General features: G+C 40.1%; 1 protein-coding gene across 1 annotated transcript in view; it reads right to left on the bottom strand.

Moving 5' to 3' along the window:
- LOC138143470 (NACHT, LRR and PYD domains-containing protein 12-like) overlaps positions 1-20,899 on the bottom strand; it is a 62,164-nt gene that overhangs the window by 40,041 nt on the left and 1,224 nt on the right. Inside the window, exons 2-6 of the mRNA XM_069064742.1 lie at positions 20,042-20,086; positions 11,482-13,114; positions 9,725-9,904; positions 7,994-8,158; positions 3,723-3,887 (exon numbers count right to left, since the gene is read on the bottom strand). Of these exons, the coding sequence (XP_068920843.1) occupies positions 3,723-3,887; positions 7,994-8,158; positions 9,725-9,904; positions 11,482-13,114; positions 20,042-20,086 (2,188 nt within the window). The remainder of the gene's footprint in view (positions 1-3,722; positions 3,888-7,993; positions 8,159-9,724; positions 9,905-11,481; positions 13,115-20,041; positions 20,087-20,899) is intronic.

Below are 20,899 nucleotides of genomic sequence, written 5' to 3'. Positions count from 1 at the left end.
TCACCCTTGGACCTGGCATCAAGCATATTAAGAACTGACCTCTCAAAAAGGACCCCTTGGGACAGTAACAGCTCTACATCCGATTTCAGCAGCAAGTAGCCATGGAAGAAGAGACCTTCACCCCTTACCACAAGATTTTGGGGCCCCATTTGTTCGGGGTAGGGGGAATGATGGGGAGCTTGTGCTCAAGCCCCACCCTAAAATATGGTTTTCTGTGTTTATTGTGTGCTATTCTTGTTATATTGTTGTGAAATTTTGTTGACACCAGTTATTCTTACTGTATTTTTGCCAAGTAAGGGACATGAAAGATCTTGGGGCCGAATGTAAGGGTTATGGGATTTAAAGATCTTCCATGCCCCATTGGACTTGCAGACGTAGCAGGAAGGGGCAGAGCAAGAGGAAGCAGAAGCCAAGCTAGAGTTCCTGTGGTAGCTAGCAGTGGCAGCGAGGGCGACAGCAGCAGCAGAGGCAGCGGCAGCAGTGGCAGTACAAACCCTTTTTTGAGTCAGCCAGAATTTCTGCTAAGGACTCCTGCTGAGGACTGCCTGGGGCCAGAGCTGCTGGGAGCACGCTTCCTGGACGGTGGATGGTTGCTGTGAGTGGGGAGAGGGGGACCTTTGCCTGAGGTAGCCTGTTCTGTTTTAAAGGCTTAAGAATGTGGGTGCTTTCTACTTTATCTGCCTGTGCCAACTTCATAACTACTCTGATGGCTTTGACTTTCTGGTTTTGGGACTCAGTCTTTTGGTATTTTAATAAATTTTCTAGCTTATTCCCCCATATAGCAAGCCTGATATATTTTGTGATGGATAATTACATCAGCATATCTATAATTTCCGTAGGCATTGTGAATATTGCATTGCTGATACAGTAAGTAAACTATAAAGTGACAGAGAATTGAAGATTGTAGTTCCAGGAAACATGGTGAGCAGGAGAGAAATTTCCAATGACCTAGAGAGTGACCAATTTGCTCTTCAAGAACCAAGTGACAGCTAGAGAGCTACAAGATGTGGGCTGGCTATGTTCCTAGGAGAAGAGGTGAAAGTGCTTGGGGAATATTTTGCCACTTCCCTATTTAAAAGAAAAATACCTTGGAAGAAGGGAGAAAGTGCTTCAAATAGTAAACAAAGAAGATAAAGGATCTGAAAAGAAAACCAGAAATCCTGACCTCAGACATTTGGTTGAGCAGTGGAAAGTGAAAAAGCCTGACACAAAGAATGAAAAGGAAGGAAGACCAATAAACCTTGGCAGCCATGTAGCAGGTCTGAGGCTTTCCAGGATCAACCTATGTTGTAGGGGAATAACTTTGGCAAATGTGTGGCAGGCTGACTAGAGAGGAAAAAGATTGAGAGTAGAGAGACCAGTCAAGAGTCTGTTGCAACAATCCAGAATAAGAGGGGATGAAAGCCTACATTGGAGTGGTGGCACAAGAGAACAGAAAGTGGAATAAAAAAGATCCAAGGAAAAGGACCTTCTGATTGGGAAGAATAAAACAATGGGCAAGAGAACTGAAAAACAAGACAATCCAAGACCTGCCATGAGCACCTGGCCTCAACAAGTTTATTACATTAAGCCTGGATAAACTATATTCCAAAATCACTTCCCAATCCTTCACCCTGATATTCTTTCTTGGCTTGCACTTTGTCAAACAGATAAGGCGGGAGAGATTAACAATGAAGTCAAATCTGATTAAGTATTAAAAAAAAAAAACATGATTAGAGGAAAAGATTAAGGTTCAGAGATTAATGTCACTTCCATTTTCTAGCTAATAATACTCAAGATACTTTGTACTTGGCCAATTATTACTAATTATTTCCTCCCTCTAAGCCTCTCCCAATACAACTGTCTTCCTCCTGTTAAAATTTCTTGCTATAACATAATAAACAAAGTTACTAAGTATCTATGTGCCAAGTAGAGCACTAGGTATTGGGGATAAAAATATACAAAACTACAGGTGTATATTTGTGTAGTACAGTCCCTATCTTCTAAGAGTTTGCATCCTGTCAGGGGAGAAAATATGTAAGTAGATAGGCAGAGATAAAGTAGATACAACTGAATTTTTGTGCTAGTATGACCAAAAAATACAGAAAAGATAAATGTTATAGCAGATGTGGAAAAATTGGGACACTAATGCACTGTTGGCAGAGTTGTGAATGGATCTAACCATTCTGAAGAGCAATATAGAACTATGCTCAAAAGGTTATAAGACATTACATATTCTTTGATACAGCAATACCACTACTAGGGCTGTGTCCCAAAGACATAAAAAAGGGGGACTGCAGGAGAGGATATATTTACACAAAAATATTTATAGCAGCTCTTTTTATGGTGGCTAAGAATTGGAAATTAAGGGGCAGCTAGGTGGTGCAGTGAATAGAGCACTGGCTCTGGAGTCAGGAATACCTGAGCTCAAATCCAGCCTCCAGACACTTAACACTTACTAGCCATGTGACCTTGGGCAAGTCACTTAACCCCAACTGCCCTGCCTTCCCCCCTCCAAAAAGCAAAAAAAAAAAGAATTGGAAATTAAGAAGATGCCCATCAATTGTGTAATGGCTAAACAAGCTGTGGTGTGATTATGATGGAATATTATTATGCTATAAGAAATGATGAGCAGGATGATTTCAGAAAAACCTGGAAAGACTTACATGAAATAACACAAAGTGAAGTGAGCAGAATCAGGAGGTCTTTATACATATTAACAATGTTGTACAATGAAGAACTGTGAATGACTTAGCTTCTCTCAGCAACACAATGATGCAAGGGAATCCCAAAAGGACTCATGATGAAGCACGTTATCTGCTTCTGGAGAAAGAACTGTTACTGTCTGAATACAGACTAAAGCATGCTGTTTTTTTTCTTTCTTTCCTTCTTTTTCTTTGAGTCTTCTTGTACAAAATGACTAATATGGAAATGTTTTACATGATTATATATGTAAAAATTATATCAGATTGAAATCTCAGGGAGATGGGAGGGAAGGAGGGGCAGAATGTGGAACTCAAAACTTTCTTTAATGATTTTTTAAAGTTTTAACGTAATTGGGGTGAAAGATATAGTATTTTTAAAAGAACAAATAGTGAAGGTGAAAGGTGATGAGGGTCTGAACTAGAAGGGTCATTGTATGCATAGAGATAAGAAAACAGATAAGTGAGACTTTTGGAGGAAGAAATTACAAAATCTAAAAACTGATTATATGTGTGGGGTGAGAAAGTTGAGGCTTCAACAATAACATTGAAATTGCTAACTTAAGTGACTAGAAGGATGGCATCCTCAGCAGAAATAGGGAAGTTCAGAAGAGATATGGGTTTTGTTGAAAAGATAACCAGCTCTATTTAGACATGTTGAATCTGACATGCTTATACGGATATCCGATAGTTTGAAATGTCCAACAGGCAGTTGGTGATGCAGGTCTAGAGCTTGGGAGAGAGACTAGGATATAGATCTTGGAGCCATTCACATCTATATGATAATGGTGGCTATTAGAGAAAAAGGCAGCATTCCCTGAGCAAATCACTCTTTCCCTGTCACATTACTCCTTAGGGCATAGTGAGAGGAAAAAGGTTCATTTCCCAAAATTAAAATGTGTAAGACCCTGAACCCTAAACCTGGATTGGGCAAACAGTTTCTATTATTCATTCCCCAATTTGTGTTGCTCTCTCTTCCCAAAGCACTCCTGTCCCTGATGCCAAGCAGGAAATCTACAAAGAGAACATACGGTGACTCACCTCAGTTTCTCCAGCTTACAGTTTTTCAACGCCTTACAAAGAAATTTCATTGCTTTCTTGTTAATGACATTTTTAGACAGATCCAAGTATTTCAGACTCTCATTTCCATTGAGAGCAGAAAAGAGATCCCGGTAACATTCAGGGGTAAGTTCAGAAGATACCAAACTATAGGAGAAAACATAATCAGAGGGAAAGTGGTCAATAAAATTTTCCAAGATTAATTCACTTATTGTATTTCCCTGGAAAATGTTAAAAACACATCCATTTTATAATCACCATCTTTTGTCAACATTTTGTCATCCTTTTCAGTAGAATGAATCTATTTTTTTAAAATGTCCTCTCCCAGAGAACAGCATTTTTAGACCACAAATTAGAAGACAAGAATCATCTAAACAATTTGGTAATGGTTAAAAAAAAAAAGTATACCAGAAGCAACTAAACTCAGTAATTAACCTTCAATAAACATGAAAACATCAATTACTCATGGAAAAGTGGCCTATATGATAAAAATTGCTGGGAAAACAGCAGAAATGAGATTTAGATGAATATTTACAATATATGCAATTATTAATTCAAAATGTACATGTGACCTGACTACTAAAGGTCATAATGTAAAAGATATTAGGGTGAGGAAACTTAGAACTATGAATAAGGGAGAATTCTTGGTGGCAATAAGAAAAAAATAGCTCATTTCTATAATATAAAATTGAACAGTTTCTGCATGAACAGAATTAATATTATAAGGACAAACATTGGGGGGAAAATTACTTGCAGCAAATCTCTGCTATGGGACTAGTATTAAAGATTTATATAAAGAGAACTGGTAGAATTATATGAGTTAAATCATTCCTCAGTGTATAAGTGATCAAAGAACATGAAAAAAACAGCTTTCAAAAGAGAAATTGCAAGCTTTTGACAAGCACATATTTGTTATATAGACTACTACAAATTACTACTAAGAGAAATGCAGAGCAAAATAACTTTGAGGGAAGTTGGCAAAAATGAGAAAAGATGGTAAAAGTCAATATTGAAGAATTGTGGAAAGATAGACCGAAATTCTTTGTCGAGGGAACTGGTATGACTGTTATGGAAAGTCAATTTGCAATTATGCTAACAAATGACTAAAATATCTATACCCTTTGATCCTGAGATCCATTGCTAGTTATGTATGCCAAGGAAATCAAACATAGAAATGAAGGTCATTGAAGCATTTTTTTTAAATGCAGAGGAGGGAAAAGAAGGAAGTTCAGAGACAAAAATATATAAGCAACACAATTTGAAAGTAAAATGTAGAATTTATTACATACTTTTAAGGAAAAAAGCAAACTATACACTATAGAGAGTTGACGTTTTGTATATAATCTTTATCTGTTATCCTTTGTATATGGAAATGTTCTCCATCTTTTGAGTATTCATTAAAGTTAGAATAAAATCTAAAATTATCAAAATGTAACATGACTGAGAGGGGGAATGAGAATTATAGGGGTATGTTGGGAAAGGTATGTGATATAAAGGCAAAATTAAAAACAAATTAAAAATTAAATACACTTTTCCAGAGGTACTGTTCATTCCTTCCCCTCTGATACCAGTTCATGGCTTATAATTTGTCAAATATATGATATGCAGGGGGAAAATTAACAATCAGGTCACTAAATTAAGTATTTTTTTGTTTTGGTTTGGTTTTTTTTTCCTTTTGGAGGGCAAGTGGGGTTAAGTAACTTGCCCAAAGTTACACAGCTAGTTTTTTGTGTGGATATTAAGTTCCTGAGGCCAGAACTCAGGTCCTCCTGACTCCAGGGCTGGTGCTTTACTCACTGCACCACCTAGCTGCCACCATAAGCATTTTTTAAATATTTACTTATTTATTTTTAGTTTTCAACATTCACTTCCATAAAACTTTGAGTTCTAAATTTTCTCCCCCAACTCAAGATGGCATACAGTCTGATATAGGCTATACATACACATTCATATTAAACATATTTTCACATTAGATATGTTGTAGAGAAGAATTAGAACCAATGGGAGAAACCACAAGAAAGTAGAAAAAAAAGAGAGCAAATAGTATGCTTCGATCTGCATTCTGACTCAGTTCTTTCTCAGGATGTGGGTAGCATTTTCCATCATGAGTCTTTCGGGGTTGTCTTAGATCCTTGCATTGCTGAGAAGAGCTAAGTCTATCAGTTAGTCATTGTACAATGTTTCTGTTACTGTGTACAATATTCTTCTGGTTATGCTCACATCACTTAGTATCAGTTCATGTAAGTCTTTGCAAGTTTTTCTAAAGACTGCCTGCTCATCATTTCTTATGGAAGAATAGTATTCCAATACATTCATATACCACAACTTGTTCAGACATTTTATTTGACATTTTATTCAAACATTCCCCAGTAGATAGTAATCCCCTCAATTTCCAATTCTTGACCACTACAAAAAGAGCTGCTATAAAGACTTTTGTACATGTGTGTTCATTTTCCTTTTCATGTTCCCTTTGGGATACAGACCTAGAAGTAGTATTACTGGGTCAGAGACAGTTTTATGGCCCTTTGGGCACAGTTCCAAATTGTTCTCCAGAATGTTTGGAGAACTCCACCAACAATGCATTAGTGTTCCAATTTCACCACATCTCCAACATTTGTCATTTTCCTGCTTTGTCATGTTAGCCAATCTGATAGGTGTGATGTGGTATCTCAGAGCTGTTTTGATTTGCATTCCTCTGATCAATAGTGATTTAGAGCACTTTTTCATATGACTAGAGATAGCTTTAATTTCTTCATCTGAAAACTGCCTCTTCATATCCTTTGAGCATTTATCAACTGAGGAATGACTTGTATTCTTATAAATTTACTCAGTCATCTATATATTTTAGAATTGAGGCCTTTCTCAGAGAGACCAGTTGAAAAAAAAATGTTTCCCAGCTTTCCCCTTCTCTTTTAATCTTGGTTGTATCAGCTTTGTTTCTGCAAAAACTTTTCAATATAATCAAAATTATCCATTTTGCATTTCATAATGTTCTCTATCTCTTGTTTGGTCATAAATTCTTCCCTTCTCCATAAATCTGAAAGTTAATTACTACTTGCTCTCCTAAATTCCCTATGGTATCAGCCTTTATTTCTAAATTGTATACCCATTTTGACTTTATCTTGATACACAGTGTAAGATCTTGGTCTATGACTCTTTTCTGCCATACTATTTTCCAGTTTTCCCAGGAGTTTTTGCTAAATAGTGAGTTCTTATCCCAGAAGCTGGAGTCTTTGGGCTTATCAAAAAGTAGATCACTATAGTCATTGATTACTATGTCTTGTGTATCTAACCTAGTGCACTGATCTACCACTCTATTTCTGAGCCAATGCCAAGTAGTTTTGATGATTGCTGCTTTATGATATGATTTAAGACGTGGTATGACAGGTCACTTTCTTTTGCATTTCTTTTCATTAATTCCCTTGATATTTTTGACCTTGTTCTCTACCAGAAGAATTGTTATTAGTTTTTATAGCTCTATAAAATCTTTTTTTGTAGTTTGATTAGTAAGGCTCTGAACAAGTAAATTAAGTAGAACTGTCACTTTTATTATATTAGCTCATTCACTCTCTCCGTTCTAGCCAAAGAAGATTACTGACTCCTCCCTGACCTTGACATCCCTGCCTTTTTACAGGTTGGGGCCAGGACTATATGTAAAATGCTTCAACTATTCCTGCCTCCACCAACCCTTCAACTGAGACAAGAGTCACAACATCAATAGTGATGACAGCTCTGCTTCTGCTCTCCTTGGGGGCACTGACCCATATCTACCAAAGGGCTATGGAGACAGTGGGTTGAGTAGGCACTGATGTTGCAAATTAATACTGCACAAAAAGAGTCCCTTTCAATCACATTTATTCACTGAAATAGCAGTCACCCCTACCCCCATAAATGCCTATCAGTGCAATTCATCCTTCTCACACCAGAACTAAACTTCTCTAGAACAAGAAACATTAGGGGGAGCTTTGCCCATTTCATGGGGCTAGATGAAGAGAAGGTCAGAGAAGTTTCAATGGAATAGCTAGAGGGAAGGGGAGACTTCCCTGAATAAAGTGGCCCCAAAGACTGGTGAGGAGAAGGGTCTATTGTGCAACATGCCCTAGAAGAATGAAAGTGGGTAAATTCCTCCCCTGATCTCAGACAGGCAGCTTGTAGTCACCCTCCCCAAATCAGTGTGGTTCTTTCTGCTTACTTTAACCTTATGGCCCTAATGCTCAGGAGGCTCTCAAAAGAGGACATGTATGGGGACTCACCTTAGAGTCTCTAGCTGACATTTTCTCAAGGTCTCACATGGCAACATTTCTCCATCATCTTCAAATAAAATATCCTTCAAGTGAAGGCTTTTCAAACTCTTATTGCTAGGGAGAGCAAAGAAGAGATGCTGACCACATGAATAAGTTACATGGCTGCATTCCAACCTGTAGGAAACATACAAATACAGGTTAAATGACCCATTCATTTCTCCAGGATTCACTCCTTTCTTCTTTTTCTGGAAAGGAGACCAGAGCCCCCAGTGCATCAAAACCACTATCCTCTGACATCCTCATTCCGTTCTAAACAGTTTGGTTTCCTTTAAAATTGCTCCTTCCTATCTCATAATCTACCAGCCCATTCTTCCATCTTCTGATCATGCCCGTACTACGAGAAATAACTGTATTTCCCCAATTATTTAGGTCTGGCACTATTTCTACAGAGTGTTTTATATTGAGATTCATAGTCTCATGGTAAATCTTGGTAAATATCTCTCATATATTTGACAGCTTCTATAGTTACTTGAATGTAGTTTCTTTTTAGCTCTTCCTGCTATATTTTATTGGTTATATAGAGGAAAAATGATTTATATGTTTTTTATCTTATATCCTACAACTTTGCTGAAGTTATTATTTCCATTGACTTTGTTGATTCTCTAGAGTTCTACAAGTACACCTGATGGAGGCAACAATTGAACCCAGATCTTCCTGATTCCAAGTCCAGTAGCCTATCTATACATGTTGAATTTGAGATGCCAAAGGGATTTCCAGTTTGAAATGTCCAACAGGGAGTTAGTTGGTGATGCAGGCAGGAGATCAGGAAAGAAACAAAAATTGGGTGGTTGCTGTTCAGCTGTTTCAGTTGTGTCTGATTCTTTGCCCCCATTTAGGATTTTCTTGGCAAAGATAATGAAGTGGTTTGTCATTTCATTCTCCAGTTCATTTTACAGATAAGGAACTGGGGCAAACAGGTTAAATGACCTCCCAGGGTAATACAGCTAGTAAGCATCTCAGACCACATTTGAATGCAGGTTTTCCTGACTATAGATCTGGTGCTCTATTCACTACACCACCTGGCTGCCCAAAAGTTAGACAGAAAAATCTTTTTATGATCATTTTTTCTTGGTTTTTGTTTTCAATTTTAGAGAAATACATGATTTGTTCATGATGTTCAGGGGATTAAATTTTGTATCCCGCTACCTCACTGAGGCTGTAGCAGTAAGAGCATTCATTGGATTTGGAGTCAGATGACCTTGGTTTAAATTCTACCTGTAAGACCTTGAGCAAATCATTTGATGTCAAACGAACCTGAATTTTTCATATGTAAGGTCGGACGAGATGACCTCCAAAGTTCTTTCTAAATCTATGATCTTATTATCAGTTAGTTTCTTCACTGATTATCTGGGGTTTTCTTAGTATACCATCATGTCATCTGCAAATAGAGAGAATTCTGTCTTCTTTTTACTAATATGTGTACGTTTAATTTTGTTCTCTTTTCTTACTGCTAAAACTGGAATTTTTAGAAAAATATCAAATAGTAGTTGAAAGGGTCACATGTCCTTTTCCCTCTCTCTTCTTCCCCATTCTTCCTTTCGTTGTCATACCTTCAATTCTGGTCTATCCTTTCTTTACCTCCTACTACTTTATTTTTCACATCTCCCTCAATTCTTTACCTTACTTTCCCCCACTCCCACTTACGTAGTTACCCCAGGCATGGGAGCACCTTAGACTTACATCAGTCTTTCCAGTTTACAGTTTGGATGTCTTAGTGCTGCACAAAGGTTTTCCATACATGAATCATCAAACTGATGGCAGCACAGCTTGAGTTCTTTCAGGTTCTGATTCTTGCTGATCACAGAGAAAAGATCTTGCCAAACACAAGTAGGTAAAACAAAAATTAAACCATAATAAGAACTAGAGAAAGAAATGAGAGAAAAATGTGCTGTTAGTATCAGTGGTAGTCAAGTTATCTCCCAACATTGTGTGCTTATTTTTCCGTATGGAAAAATGAAAAGATCCTATAGCAAACTGCAGTAGTTGTCAGGGAGAGTAGAACAGATGGGATTGAATGCTTGGGACTCTGAAGTCTGGTATATCTGAAACAAAACCTTGTACTGGTCCACTGCCAGCTCCACACAGCATTAACCACACCCCCTCCTTCTTTATCCCTATTACCCCAAATCTCTCAGGCTCAATGGAAAAGCTGAAACCAAAGTCTAAATCAGTCAGCCTGAGTGGAGAAGAAAGAAATCTGACCTAAGGATGGGACAGAAGATCTTTAAATGTCTGATAAGCACAGTGGCCCAGAATTTATAGTGAATAAGAGGAGGCCCAATTATGCCCAGAGTCCTCTTTAGGGCATAGCAATTAGGGAACTGGTATTGGGGAATTGCTGTTGGGATAAGAGGATGGACAGTAACTCCCAGAGGATCCCACTGGAGAGGAGATGGCATCCCCAGCCAGTGCGAAAAGAACTTACATCAAATCGCTAAGGATCATGTGAATATATTCAGCCTATAACCAATTCATAAGATATGTTGTAAGGGCTTATTCTAGCCTGAAAACAAATTCTTGTTGACACATCTCATAAATGCAAGGGACTCCAAAGTGTGAAGGACTGAACTAAAGGCCCTAAGTGAATACTAGCCTGTTCCCTCGACTACCAGGGCAAGCTTCAGAGAATGCAGCTTGGATAGGGAGGCTGAAGGGGAATCTGAAATTCTACCATGATCAGGCAGGGTACCTTTGTTCTCTTTGAGACCACGAACATCAGTGCAAGGGGGAGTACGTTGGAATCCATCCAAGGACAGGAAGAGCAGCCTCCTATCACTAACAGCCAAAGGATGAGGCTTACTTTCCCTCCCTTCTGTTCTCCTTGTTTTGTCCCCTCAACCAAGGACATCCTTAAAGATTCCAAAGAGAACTGGTGCCACAATGTCAATTACTAATCCAACAATCATTGGCCAAGGGCTCCCAAGGGAGGGAGCATCTGTAACACACAGCAGAAATGGGTCTTTTCCTATATAAAAAGGAAAACCTGTAGGACTTCAGTTGCCTAAACAGAATATCTGTTCATTAATCTCAACTGGATATAGAAATCTGCACAGGTTTTATCATTTTCGTTTCCTGGAAGAGATGAATATACACTATCATCAATCCGGGGATCTCTGTTGTCAAACATGATTTAAATAGCACTAATTCAAACTTTCATGCCTTTAGTAGGATTAACTCAAAAAGCAAGGAAAAGAATACCAACTCAGGTTTCTGCACAGGCACAAGGAAAGGTAATGTGCAGCAAGCCTGGCATTTGAGTCTTTGACCCAAAACTCTATATCCCCAAACAAAGTAAAGCCAGGGTGAAAATCTGGGCTGGCCACATGTCCAAAGCTGAAAGGAGAACACTGGGCTCCCTCATAAGAAAGATCCACAGTTCAATCCATCTGCAAAGAGCCTAGTAAAGGCTTCAATATATAAGAAATGAAGATACTTACAAGGAAATCCTCTGTGCCCCAGGACAGTGCTTCATGCAGAAAACTGCACTTTGAGCATGATACAAGTGGGAAACCTTTACTTTCATTTCTTGGACGTTCACTAATGCTTGTGTTACAAACTCAGCATCTTGAGTCTCATATAAATATGAATACCATTCTGGGAAAGAAGTCTCAGAAAAACAAGATGGTTTATAATCTCTTTTGGTTTCTCCCTTAGCCCACTGCAGTAATTTTGACTTGATTTCTGGTGACATTCTACATCTGAATTTACCCTCCAGCTTCCTTGTTGTATTTGTATTTAGGAAGCCGAACAGGAAGCGTACCACCAGGGCCACAAAACTGGCTTCATTTCTGCTACATTCCTCCAGAAGGTTTTCAACATCTGGAATGGAGGAGTCAGGTCTATTCACACTTTCATTGTCTGGGCTCATCAGGTAGAACATGGCAGCAAAAAACTCTTGGAAACTCAAGTGAATGAAGCTGTAGCAGTTTTCATAGTCACTGTCCTTCTGAAAAATGTTCATGTCTAAGAAGGCAGAGACATCAGCTGCCTCTAGGTCATGCCTCCTCAGATCCTCCTCGTCAAACAGCAGTTTCCTCTCCCAGATCCCCTCAGCAGCCAATCCACAAAGGCCCCTCAAGTGCTGAGGTAAAACGTTATGGTCATTAGGTGTAATTAAATCGATAAAACACATGTACAGAGCAGTGGTTGTTTTCAAAGCCTGGATGGGATCTTGTCCTCTCTCCTGTTGTTGTTTCAGGCAGGTGCAGACAATCCAGTTCATCATGGGAACAGAGCACATGGTGAACAGTGTGTCATTTTCTTCTATTAAACTAAAGACTTTTTTACCTAAATTCTTATCTCTGAAAAATTTGCAGAAATACTCCCTCCTCTGCTCCACAGAGAAGCCCAGGATCTCCACGTGACGTGGATTCTCTAACAAAGGACTAAATTTCCCCAGAGCAGCGAGTCTTGTAGTGAGCAGCAAGGAAGCTTCAGGGAGCAGGGTCTTCCTTAGTAAGCTGCTCATCAGGATGGACACTGGCCTCTGCTGCTTCCAGTCTTTGCACAGATCATATCTGTGCTCATTACAAGGGAATTTCAGTTCATCTAAACCATCAATGATGAACAGAAGTCTCTCTGGCTGGGACATGATCTCTGTCATGGGAGCCTGGGGGCCCGGCCAGTCACTGGCAATTAAATCAGCAAAACTCATTCCTCTCTCTCCTAATGGGTTCAATTCCCTGCAAGTGAAATAGAAAACATAGTTGAACTTCTCCTGGTAGAGATTCCCCTCAGCCCAGTCCAACATCACTTTGATGGCCAGGGTGGTCTTCCCAATACCAGCAGCCCCCTGCAGCACAACAGTGTAGGGTTGGGTGCCTGTATTTTGAACAGGATCAAATAAAGTTGACACTTCTGTAAGCTGTCCTCTCTCCTGCAAGATTTCAGCATGTTTCCATCCTTGGACTAAGAGCTCATGCTGTTTCTGCTCCTTGTAACGGTAGTCCTGAAGCAGCAGCAATCCTGTGAATCGGTGCTGAAAGAGCTCATGCTCCCCAGGACGATGGTTCTTGTCCCTCATGAGCTGGAATTTCTTTCTCATTCGTTCTTGATAGTTCATTCTTTCATCTAAAGTCATAACAAACACAATATAGAGATGTTCAGGATTAAAGCTACTGGGGTATCTTTGGGAAAAGTCCCTGAGATAATGGTTTGGGCGTCTTTTCTCCCAGAGCCCACATGGAGGTGAGGTGCTACCCTGGCTCTGACCTCACTTCACATCTGCTGGTGTCTAAGGTAAACCCCCAGATCTTGCCTGCAACTCAGTCTAACTGATCTTCCTGAAACACAGCCTTGACAACATCACATCCTGATTATAAGCCCTCAATCTCTGTCTTGTCCACAGGAAAAAGTCTAAGCTCAGAAGTTAATTCAAGGCCTTCCAACTTGCTCATACTTATCTCCTCCCAGCTTCCCAAAATACACAATTAACTTCCTACCCTCCACTTAGTTCATGCTATGCTACCCAAGTCAACAAGTTAACTCCAGAAAAATTTATTAAATGCCTATAATATGGTAGATAATCTGCTAAGAGCTTGGGATATCAAAAATACAAAAACAGTCCCTGTCCTCAAGAAACTCACAATCTAATGAGGGAAGCAAAATGCAAACAACTACATACAAACAAGATATATACGGGATAAGTAGGAGATAATCTCAGCAGGAAAGCACTAACATAAGGGACGGTGGGAAAGGCTCCTTACAGAAGGTGGGATTTTAGCTAAGACTTTAAGGAAGCCAGGGAAGCCTGGGGATTGTGATAAGGAGCGAGAGAATTCAAGGCATAAGAGACAGTCAGTGATAGTGCAGTCAACACTTAGAATGTCTTGTGCTCACCACAAACTATCTCCTCTCCTCTATCAAAATCTTGTCAGTCCCTTGAGACAAGACAAATCCCACCATCTTGTGAGGCTTTCCTCTGCTGCATGTGATTTCTCAAATCCTACAGACTTCCTTTTTGTTATACTCATTTGGATCTCCTCACTGACTACCTTATATTGATTTTAACTCTTTGGTGACGATGCTTCTGTGCTATAATCACAGAATTAAGAGATTTGCAAAGTGTCCTGAGAGTTTATCAAATCAACTCTTTGCTTGCAGCAGTCATTTATTTTCATTTCACTGAACACTGATCATATGCCTATGATGTGCAAAGCACTATAGGAAGTATCTATAACATCCACAACAAGAGTTTGTCCAGCCTTTTCATAATGACCACCAATGATGGGACCCCACCAAAGATGAGGCTGCTCCTTACTTTTGGACAGTTCTAAATACCTGGGAGTCCTTCCTTTTGCTGAGCTGAAACCTGCCTTCCTGTACCTTCTACCCCCTAATCCTAGTTCTGTTTTCCAGAGTGATTTCATTCCTCTACAGTTTACACTCTGAATTTCCACCACCATGCATCAGGAACTGCTTCTACCTGGAAGCTCTTCCAGACAAGGAATTAACACAAAGAAAGAGCCCTCCACTTCCCAGGCCTTTTCCTTAAATTGGACGGCTCCTCCAAGAGCTTCCACTGAAGGAAGGCACTCAGGCTAGCAACTCCTTCATTCCCCTCTAGGCTGCATTCAGAACTTTCTCTAACATACCCCAGAGCAGGTATCTCCCCCAAAACCTACCTTTTCAGTTTCTTTTCATGTTCCTTCTTCCCCTATTAGAGTGTAAGCTCCTAAAGGGAAGAGACTTTTTCTTTCTACTCTTATGTTATTCCCAACCCAGACAGTGTCACATAGCAAGCACATAAACCACCTGGTAACTGACCTGACACATGATAAGCCTGAACCCTTTCCCAAAGGTAATATTCTACCCCATCAAGTAACACCCAGATCTATACATCCAGCTCTAGTTTCTCAGAGTTCCAGTACCACATCACCAACTGCCTATTGCATAGTTCACCTTGAATTTCCTGAATTTCTGTAGGAATCCCAAACTCAACATTTATAAGTGAACTAATTATCTTTTCCCCAGACTTATCCCTCTTCCAACCTTCCCCATTCTGTTGAGAACACCACCATCCTTTTATCTATGTGTTTTGCTGCCTCAGGGTCCACTACACCGCCCCTCACCTCACATGTTAAAGAAATTGCCAGGTCTTGTCAATTTTTTGAGAAAGGAATTTATAATTTTCATATTAATCAATATGATATGTGTAATAAACATACTAATAATTTCGTTTTCTCAGGAGCTGCCTCTCTGCTTTGGGAGTCAGAGCTCCCAATACAGGTTAAACTGATTAATCAAAACTCTGACAATGTTCACAATCACTGGACCTTAAGTGAATCAGATAAATGATTATAGAACCTATTCCTGTCACAGAACTCTGGTTCTGTCCTCTAGGAGGGGTGGTCAGGGCCCACAAAACCTGACTCCAGAACTGTTGTATTGTTAGGAATTGTGGACTTCTGAGGGGCAGAGCCAAGATGGCGGAGTAGAAGCACGACCTTCCCGCAGCTCCGGCTTCCACCCTCCCCAATCCATGTAAAAAGGGGTCTCTAAACAAACTTTGGAGCTGCAGAACCCACAAAATGACACAGAGAAGCTAACCTCCCGCTGAGGACAGCCCGGCAGGCTGGCAGGAATCGGCCAGCGCAGCGCTCTGGGAGCCGAGCCCAGCACCATGCCGAGGCTTTAGCCCCAGGGCGGGCCTGACCAGCCGCCAGCCAGAGGGACTCCAGATCAGCAGCAGCTGTGGCCGTTTCCAGATTTATCAATACATAGATGCGAAGGACAAGATGAGAGGCCAGTGCAGTCTGGACTTTGGGACCCAGGAAGTGGGAGTGCGTGGCTTTTACCCCCGGAGGGAGAAACCGCTGAGATGCCAGCATAGCCTGCCAGCGCCATGTGGCGGCTTCAGCTCCTGGCCTGCAGAGTGTAGGGGGACCAAGCACCAGTCTGAGGGGTAATCGCTCTTGCTTTAACCTGCTTGGATCTGGATTGCAGTCTAGGGTGGAGGTCCTGGGGTGTGTGTCCAGCTTGCCAGAGCGTGTGGAGACCTCAGAGAGGGCACCTATCTAATACCTCCAGCAGCTGAGAAAACCCCAGCGTTTGGGACAAAAACTCCCCTGTCTGTTGGCAGAGTCCTACTGTGGCAAAAAGCCCAAAAGTCAAATAATTGAGTGGCAAAATGAGCAGGCAAAGGAAGCAAAGCAGACAGAAGATTCCAACATTACACTCCTATTTGGGGGATAAGAAGGAGCAAGGCATGGAACAGGAGGAAAACAGTGAAGTCAGAACTCCTGCACCAAAAGCTTCAAAGGAAAATACAAGCTGGTTACAGGCCATAGAGGACCTTAAGAAGCAGATAAGAGAAGTGGAGGAAAAATTGGGAAGAGAAATGAGAACAATGCAAGAAAATTATGAAATGAGAGTCAACAGCCTGACTGAAGAAAATAATACCTTAAAAAACAGACTGACTCAAATGGCAAAGGAGGCTCAAAAAGGCAATGAGGAGAAGAATGCCTTAAAAAGTCGAATTTGCAGATGGAAAAAGAATCTCAAAAGCTCACTGAGGAGAATCATTGCTTCAGAATTAGATTGGAGCAAATGGAAGCTAATGACTTTATGAGAAATCAAGATGCTGTTAAACAGATCCAAACAAATGAAAGAATAGAAGGCAATGTGAAATATCTCATGGGAAAAACCACTGACCTGGAAAATAGATCCAGGAGAGATAATTTAAAAATTATTAGACTGCCTGAGAGCCATGACCAAGTAAGAGCCTGGAAAGCATCCTCCAGGAAGTTCTCAAAGAAAACTGCCCTGATGTTTTAGAACCAGAGGGCAAAATAGAGGTTGAAAGAATCCACAGATCACCTCCTGAAAAAGATTCCAAAAAGAAAACTCCTAGGAATATTATAGCCAGGTTCCAGAATTCCCAGATTAAGGAGAGAATATTACAAGCAGCCAGGAAGAAACAATTTGAATATTGTGGAAACACAATCAGGATAACCCAGGATCTGGCAGCTTCTACACTGAGGGATCGAAGGGCCTGGAATGTGATATTCCAGAGGTCAAAGGAGCTGGGATTAAAACCAAGAGTCACCTACCCAGCAAAACTGAGTATCATGTTTCAGGGGAAAATATGGTCATTCAGTGGAATACAGGGCTTTCAAGCATTCTTGCTGAAAAAACCAGAATTGAATAGAAAATTTGACATTCAGATACAAGAAGCAAGAGAAGCATGAGAAGGTAAACAGGGTAAAGAAATCATAAGGAATTTATCAAAGTTGAACTATTTATTTTTTTTCGAAACAATCGGGGTTGAGTGGCTTGTTCGGGGTTGCATGGCCAGTTGTTGTTTCTGGGTGTGGTGCTGAGTGTCTGGGCCCGGATTTGATCCGGGTCGTCCCGGCACTGGAGCCGGTGCTCTTGCTCGCTGAGCCACCTGACCAAAGTTGAACTATTAACATTCCTACATGGAAAAACAATAATTGTAACCTATGAAACTTTTCTCAGTAGTTGAAGGGATTAGAAATATATATATGTCTTTATATGAGGGTATGTGGGCATATGAATACATATGTGAATGTGTGTATATACGTTTACAGGTATACATAGATAGAGGGCACGGGACCAATTTAACAGGAAGGGATGATACTTAAAAGGTGAAATTAAGAGGTGAGGGGAATATAATGAGAGGAGATGGGGAGAGACAGTGGGGCAAACTATCTCATACAGAAGAGGCAAGGGAAAATGGTTACAATGGAGGGGAAGAATAGGAAGGCAAAAGGGAATAGGTCAACCTTATTCCTATTGAATCTGGCTTGAGAAGGGAGGAAAATACACACTAAATAGGGGATCTCACCCTCCAGGAGAATAGGGGGGAAGGGGATGTGAGGGGGGATGATGGAAGGGAGGGCAGGCTGGGGGGGAGGGAAGTTGGAAGCACCCACTTTTGAAAAGGGACAGGATCAAAGTAGAGAATAGAACAAGTGTGATGTGGGATAGGAGGGAGGGAAATATAGTCAGTCTTTTACAATACATCTACTATGTTATTGTTTTGCATTAGTCACACATGTACAACCTATACTGAACTGCTTGTCCCCCCAGTGGGGGTGGGTGGCAGGGGGGGGAAGAGAATGAATCTGGAATTGAAAGTTTTAAAATCAAATATTCAAATATATGTGTGTGTGTGTGTATACTATTATTAATACCATCTTACATGTAATTAAGAAAAAAGATATACAGGCACTGAGGCATAGAGATCCACTGGAAAAGTTGAAATGGGTATGGGAGAAAATATGGGAGAGAGCAGATTGGAGGTGGGGATATCCTGTGGGACTGCTGTTTTGGGGGGATGGGTGGGGGAAAAACGGGGAGAAAATTTGTAATTCAAAATCTGGCGGAAACGAATGATGTAAATCAGCAGATAATAAAGCATTTAAATTAAAAAAAAAAGGAATTGTGGATTTCTCCAGGAAACCACTAAATGATTGTTTGTAACCCGCTGTCCCTTGTCAATTAAGTATATAACCTGTGCATTTACTTCAGTTGATAGGACATTCCTCACTCTGAAAATGATTAAGTGGCTACCTGATTACTGGCACTTTGTCTCTGACTTGCTATTTCATCACTCTCATGTTAGAGACTGGCTAAGTAAAATCTTGTTAACTTAGCATTTCACACATTTGTGTACTCCTCTCTGCTCACATGACCATCACCCTAATTCAGGTCCTATGTCAGGGTTGATCAAACTTTAACTTCTATAATACTTTCTATTCTAAATACTCTTTTCTTATTATATGTAGGATATGATTTTGCATTTTACAGTTATGTAACTCACCCTAACAAATATAAATAAATCAATATTACTTGCTGTAGAATATATACACATACCTATGTACAGGTCTACCTCTAATTCATATATGAGGCCTTTATTTCCCAATCAGAATTCTTGTGTTTTAAAAGTCTCTCTGCCCCCCAACTCCATCTCACTAAGCCAAAGTTAACATCCATATACAGAATTTCAAGAGAAAAACAAAACAAAAACAAAAGCCAAATAAGTCACAAACATCTCTATGAGGTCTTTGCTCCAACATTAAAGAGAATGACCCCAGACTACTTTTCTTGCACTTGCCAGATAATTATCATGGATCCAGGAGGAGTTAATTTTCCCTTGCTTTTTTCATTCACTCCTAAAATCAGCAGAGAAAGTTTCTCTTTCTTTGCCTTTAAATAAAGTGTCTACCTGTGTCCAGGTTTCATAGAGATGACACATGCTATTATTAGCTAACCTTGACCGAGTCAGGGAACATTCCATTTTCACACTTTCATCTCCTTCAACCAATCACTGTGTTCAAAAAACCCCAAAGCACACATCTGAAAGCAGAGGGAGCAAATAATCCCTCGTTACCCACAAATCACTGAACTTAAAGCCCTGGAAAAGGAGGAAGAATCTGTAAAACACATCAGAGTTGGGCCCTTCCTGTACAAAAAGAGAAAGTTAGTGTGTCATCTTTGGAGCTTCTACAACAATATAATCTCAGGATCAAACCATCACCACATTCTGGACACAGAGTAGGAGGCCTGCAGCTTCCCATGCTTTCTCTAGATAACTATAAGGAATATCCTTTAGCACATCTCCTTTGAACACAGAAATCTCAAGAGTGTATTTCCTTTTACCCTCCCATTTCACATATAGGACTATACTATAATCACTCATTTGGTCTAATCATGTCATTTCCCTCATCAATAAACTCCAGCAGTTCTCTACTGCCTCTAGCATCAATACAATGTAGGTCTAACCATTTCGCCCTATTACTAAATAAGGGCACTGCCAGTATTTTCCCATCTTGCCCTCCTAGGAGGTATATTATCTGCTAGAACCCACAAGATTTTAATTCACTCAGTGGTTGGGGAGTTGGCCAGGTTCATGCAACACATTTCCTTAAATTTTACTGATGAGACCCCACTCATAGACAACCTGAGCTCCAGGATGACAGATGGAAAAAAACTAACTGTTCCTAGATTTCTACATTGACAATGGTTACTGACCTGAGGAGGCTGGAAGAGCTGGATCAAAAACTAATGCAAGATCCCCTGTAGGAAAGAAAAGCAGAAGATAATGAAAGACCTTTCTGGTGCATAAGTAGACAGGAGTTCTAAGTAGGAATGGAGCTGGAGGACAAATATTTTATTAACTTTGTGATTATTTTTAATAGAATTTCCCTTTATATTATGTTTTGGATTGTGTTATTATTGTACAGAAATGCTGTTGATTTTTGTGGGTTTATTTTTTAGGAACAAATTTGCCAAACTGTTTTGATTAGTATGCTAAGTATAAACATAGAGGTTCTTTTTAAAAAGTAACAAAACAGTATCTTCTAAATAATCTCTATGTTATTGCCCCATAAATAATGCTCTCTCCTCCACCACCCCAATTCCTTTTATTTCTATTGTGTCTCACTCTTAAAAATATCAGTTTCTGTGGGTGAAGAGGATAGTATTGAACCCATGTTGAAATTTTCCCAAATCTTTAATCATGCCATTTACCCTCTGTCTTTCTTCCCCATTTAGCAGGAAATCTGCTTCCTGATTGAGGTCGTCTCACCCTTCTGGATGAACTCCCAGGTTCTAAGCATCAACATTTATGCAAATTATATTCATTGTACAGTTAACCTCCCATCTCTGGGGAATTCATGGCAAATGAGGAAAGGTAGGGATGGAGGAGAGGAAGGAAGGAAAGGAAGAAAGGAAAGAAGACTTTTTGTTTGTTTTTTTTTTTTTCAATTTGGGGAACATCAGCAGTTTGGATTCAGGGAAGGAATAAAGAATGGAATAGGGAAAAAAGAGGGGAGGGAGGGAAGGAGGGAAAAGGGGATGGGGGGAAGAGAGAGAGGGGGGGAGGGAGGG

This window comes from Petaurus breviceps, unplaced genomic scaffold, assembly GCF_028583685.1.
Source record: "Petaurus breviceps papuanus isolate PSGF00001 unplaced genomic scaffold, PetGlider_PUasm1.0 90639, whole genome shotgun sequence".
NCBI classification, from domain to species: Eukaryota; Metazoa; Chordata; class Mammalia; order Diprotodontia; family Petauridae; genus Petaurus; species Petaurus breviceps.
This window is presented reverse-complemented; position numbering and strand designations above follow the sequence as displayed.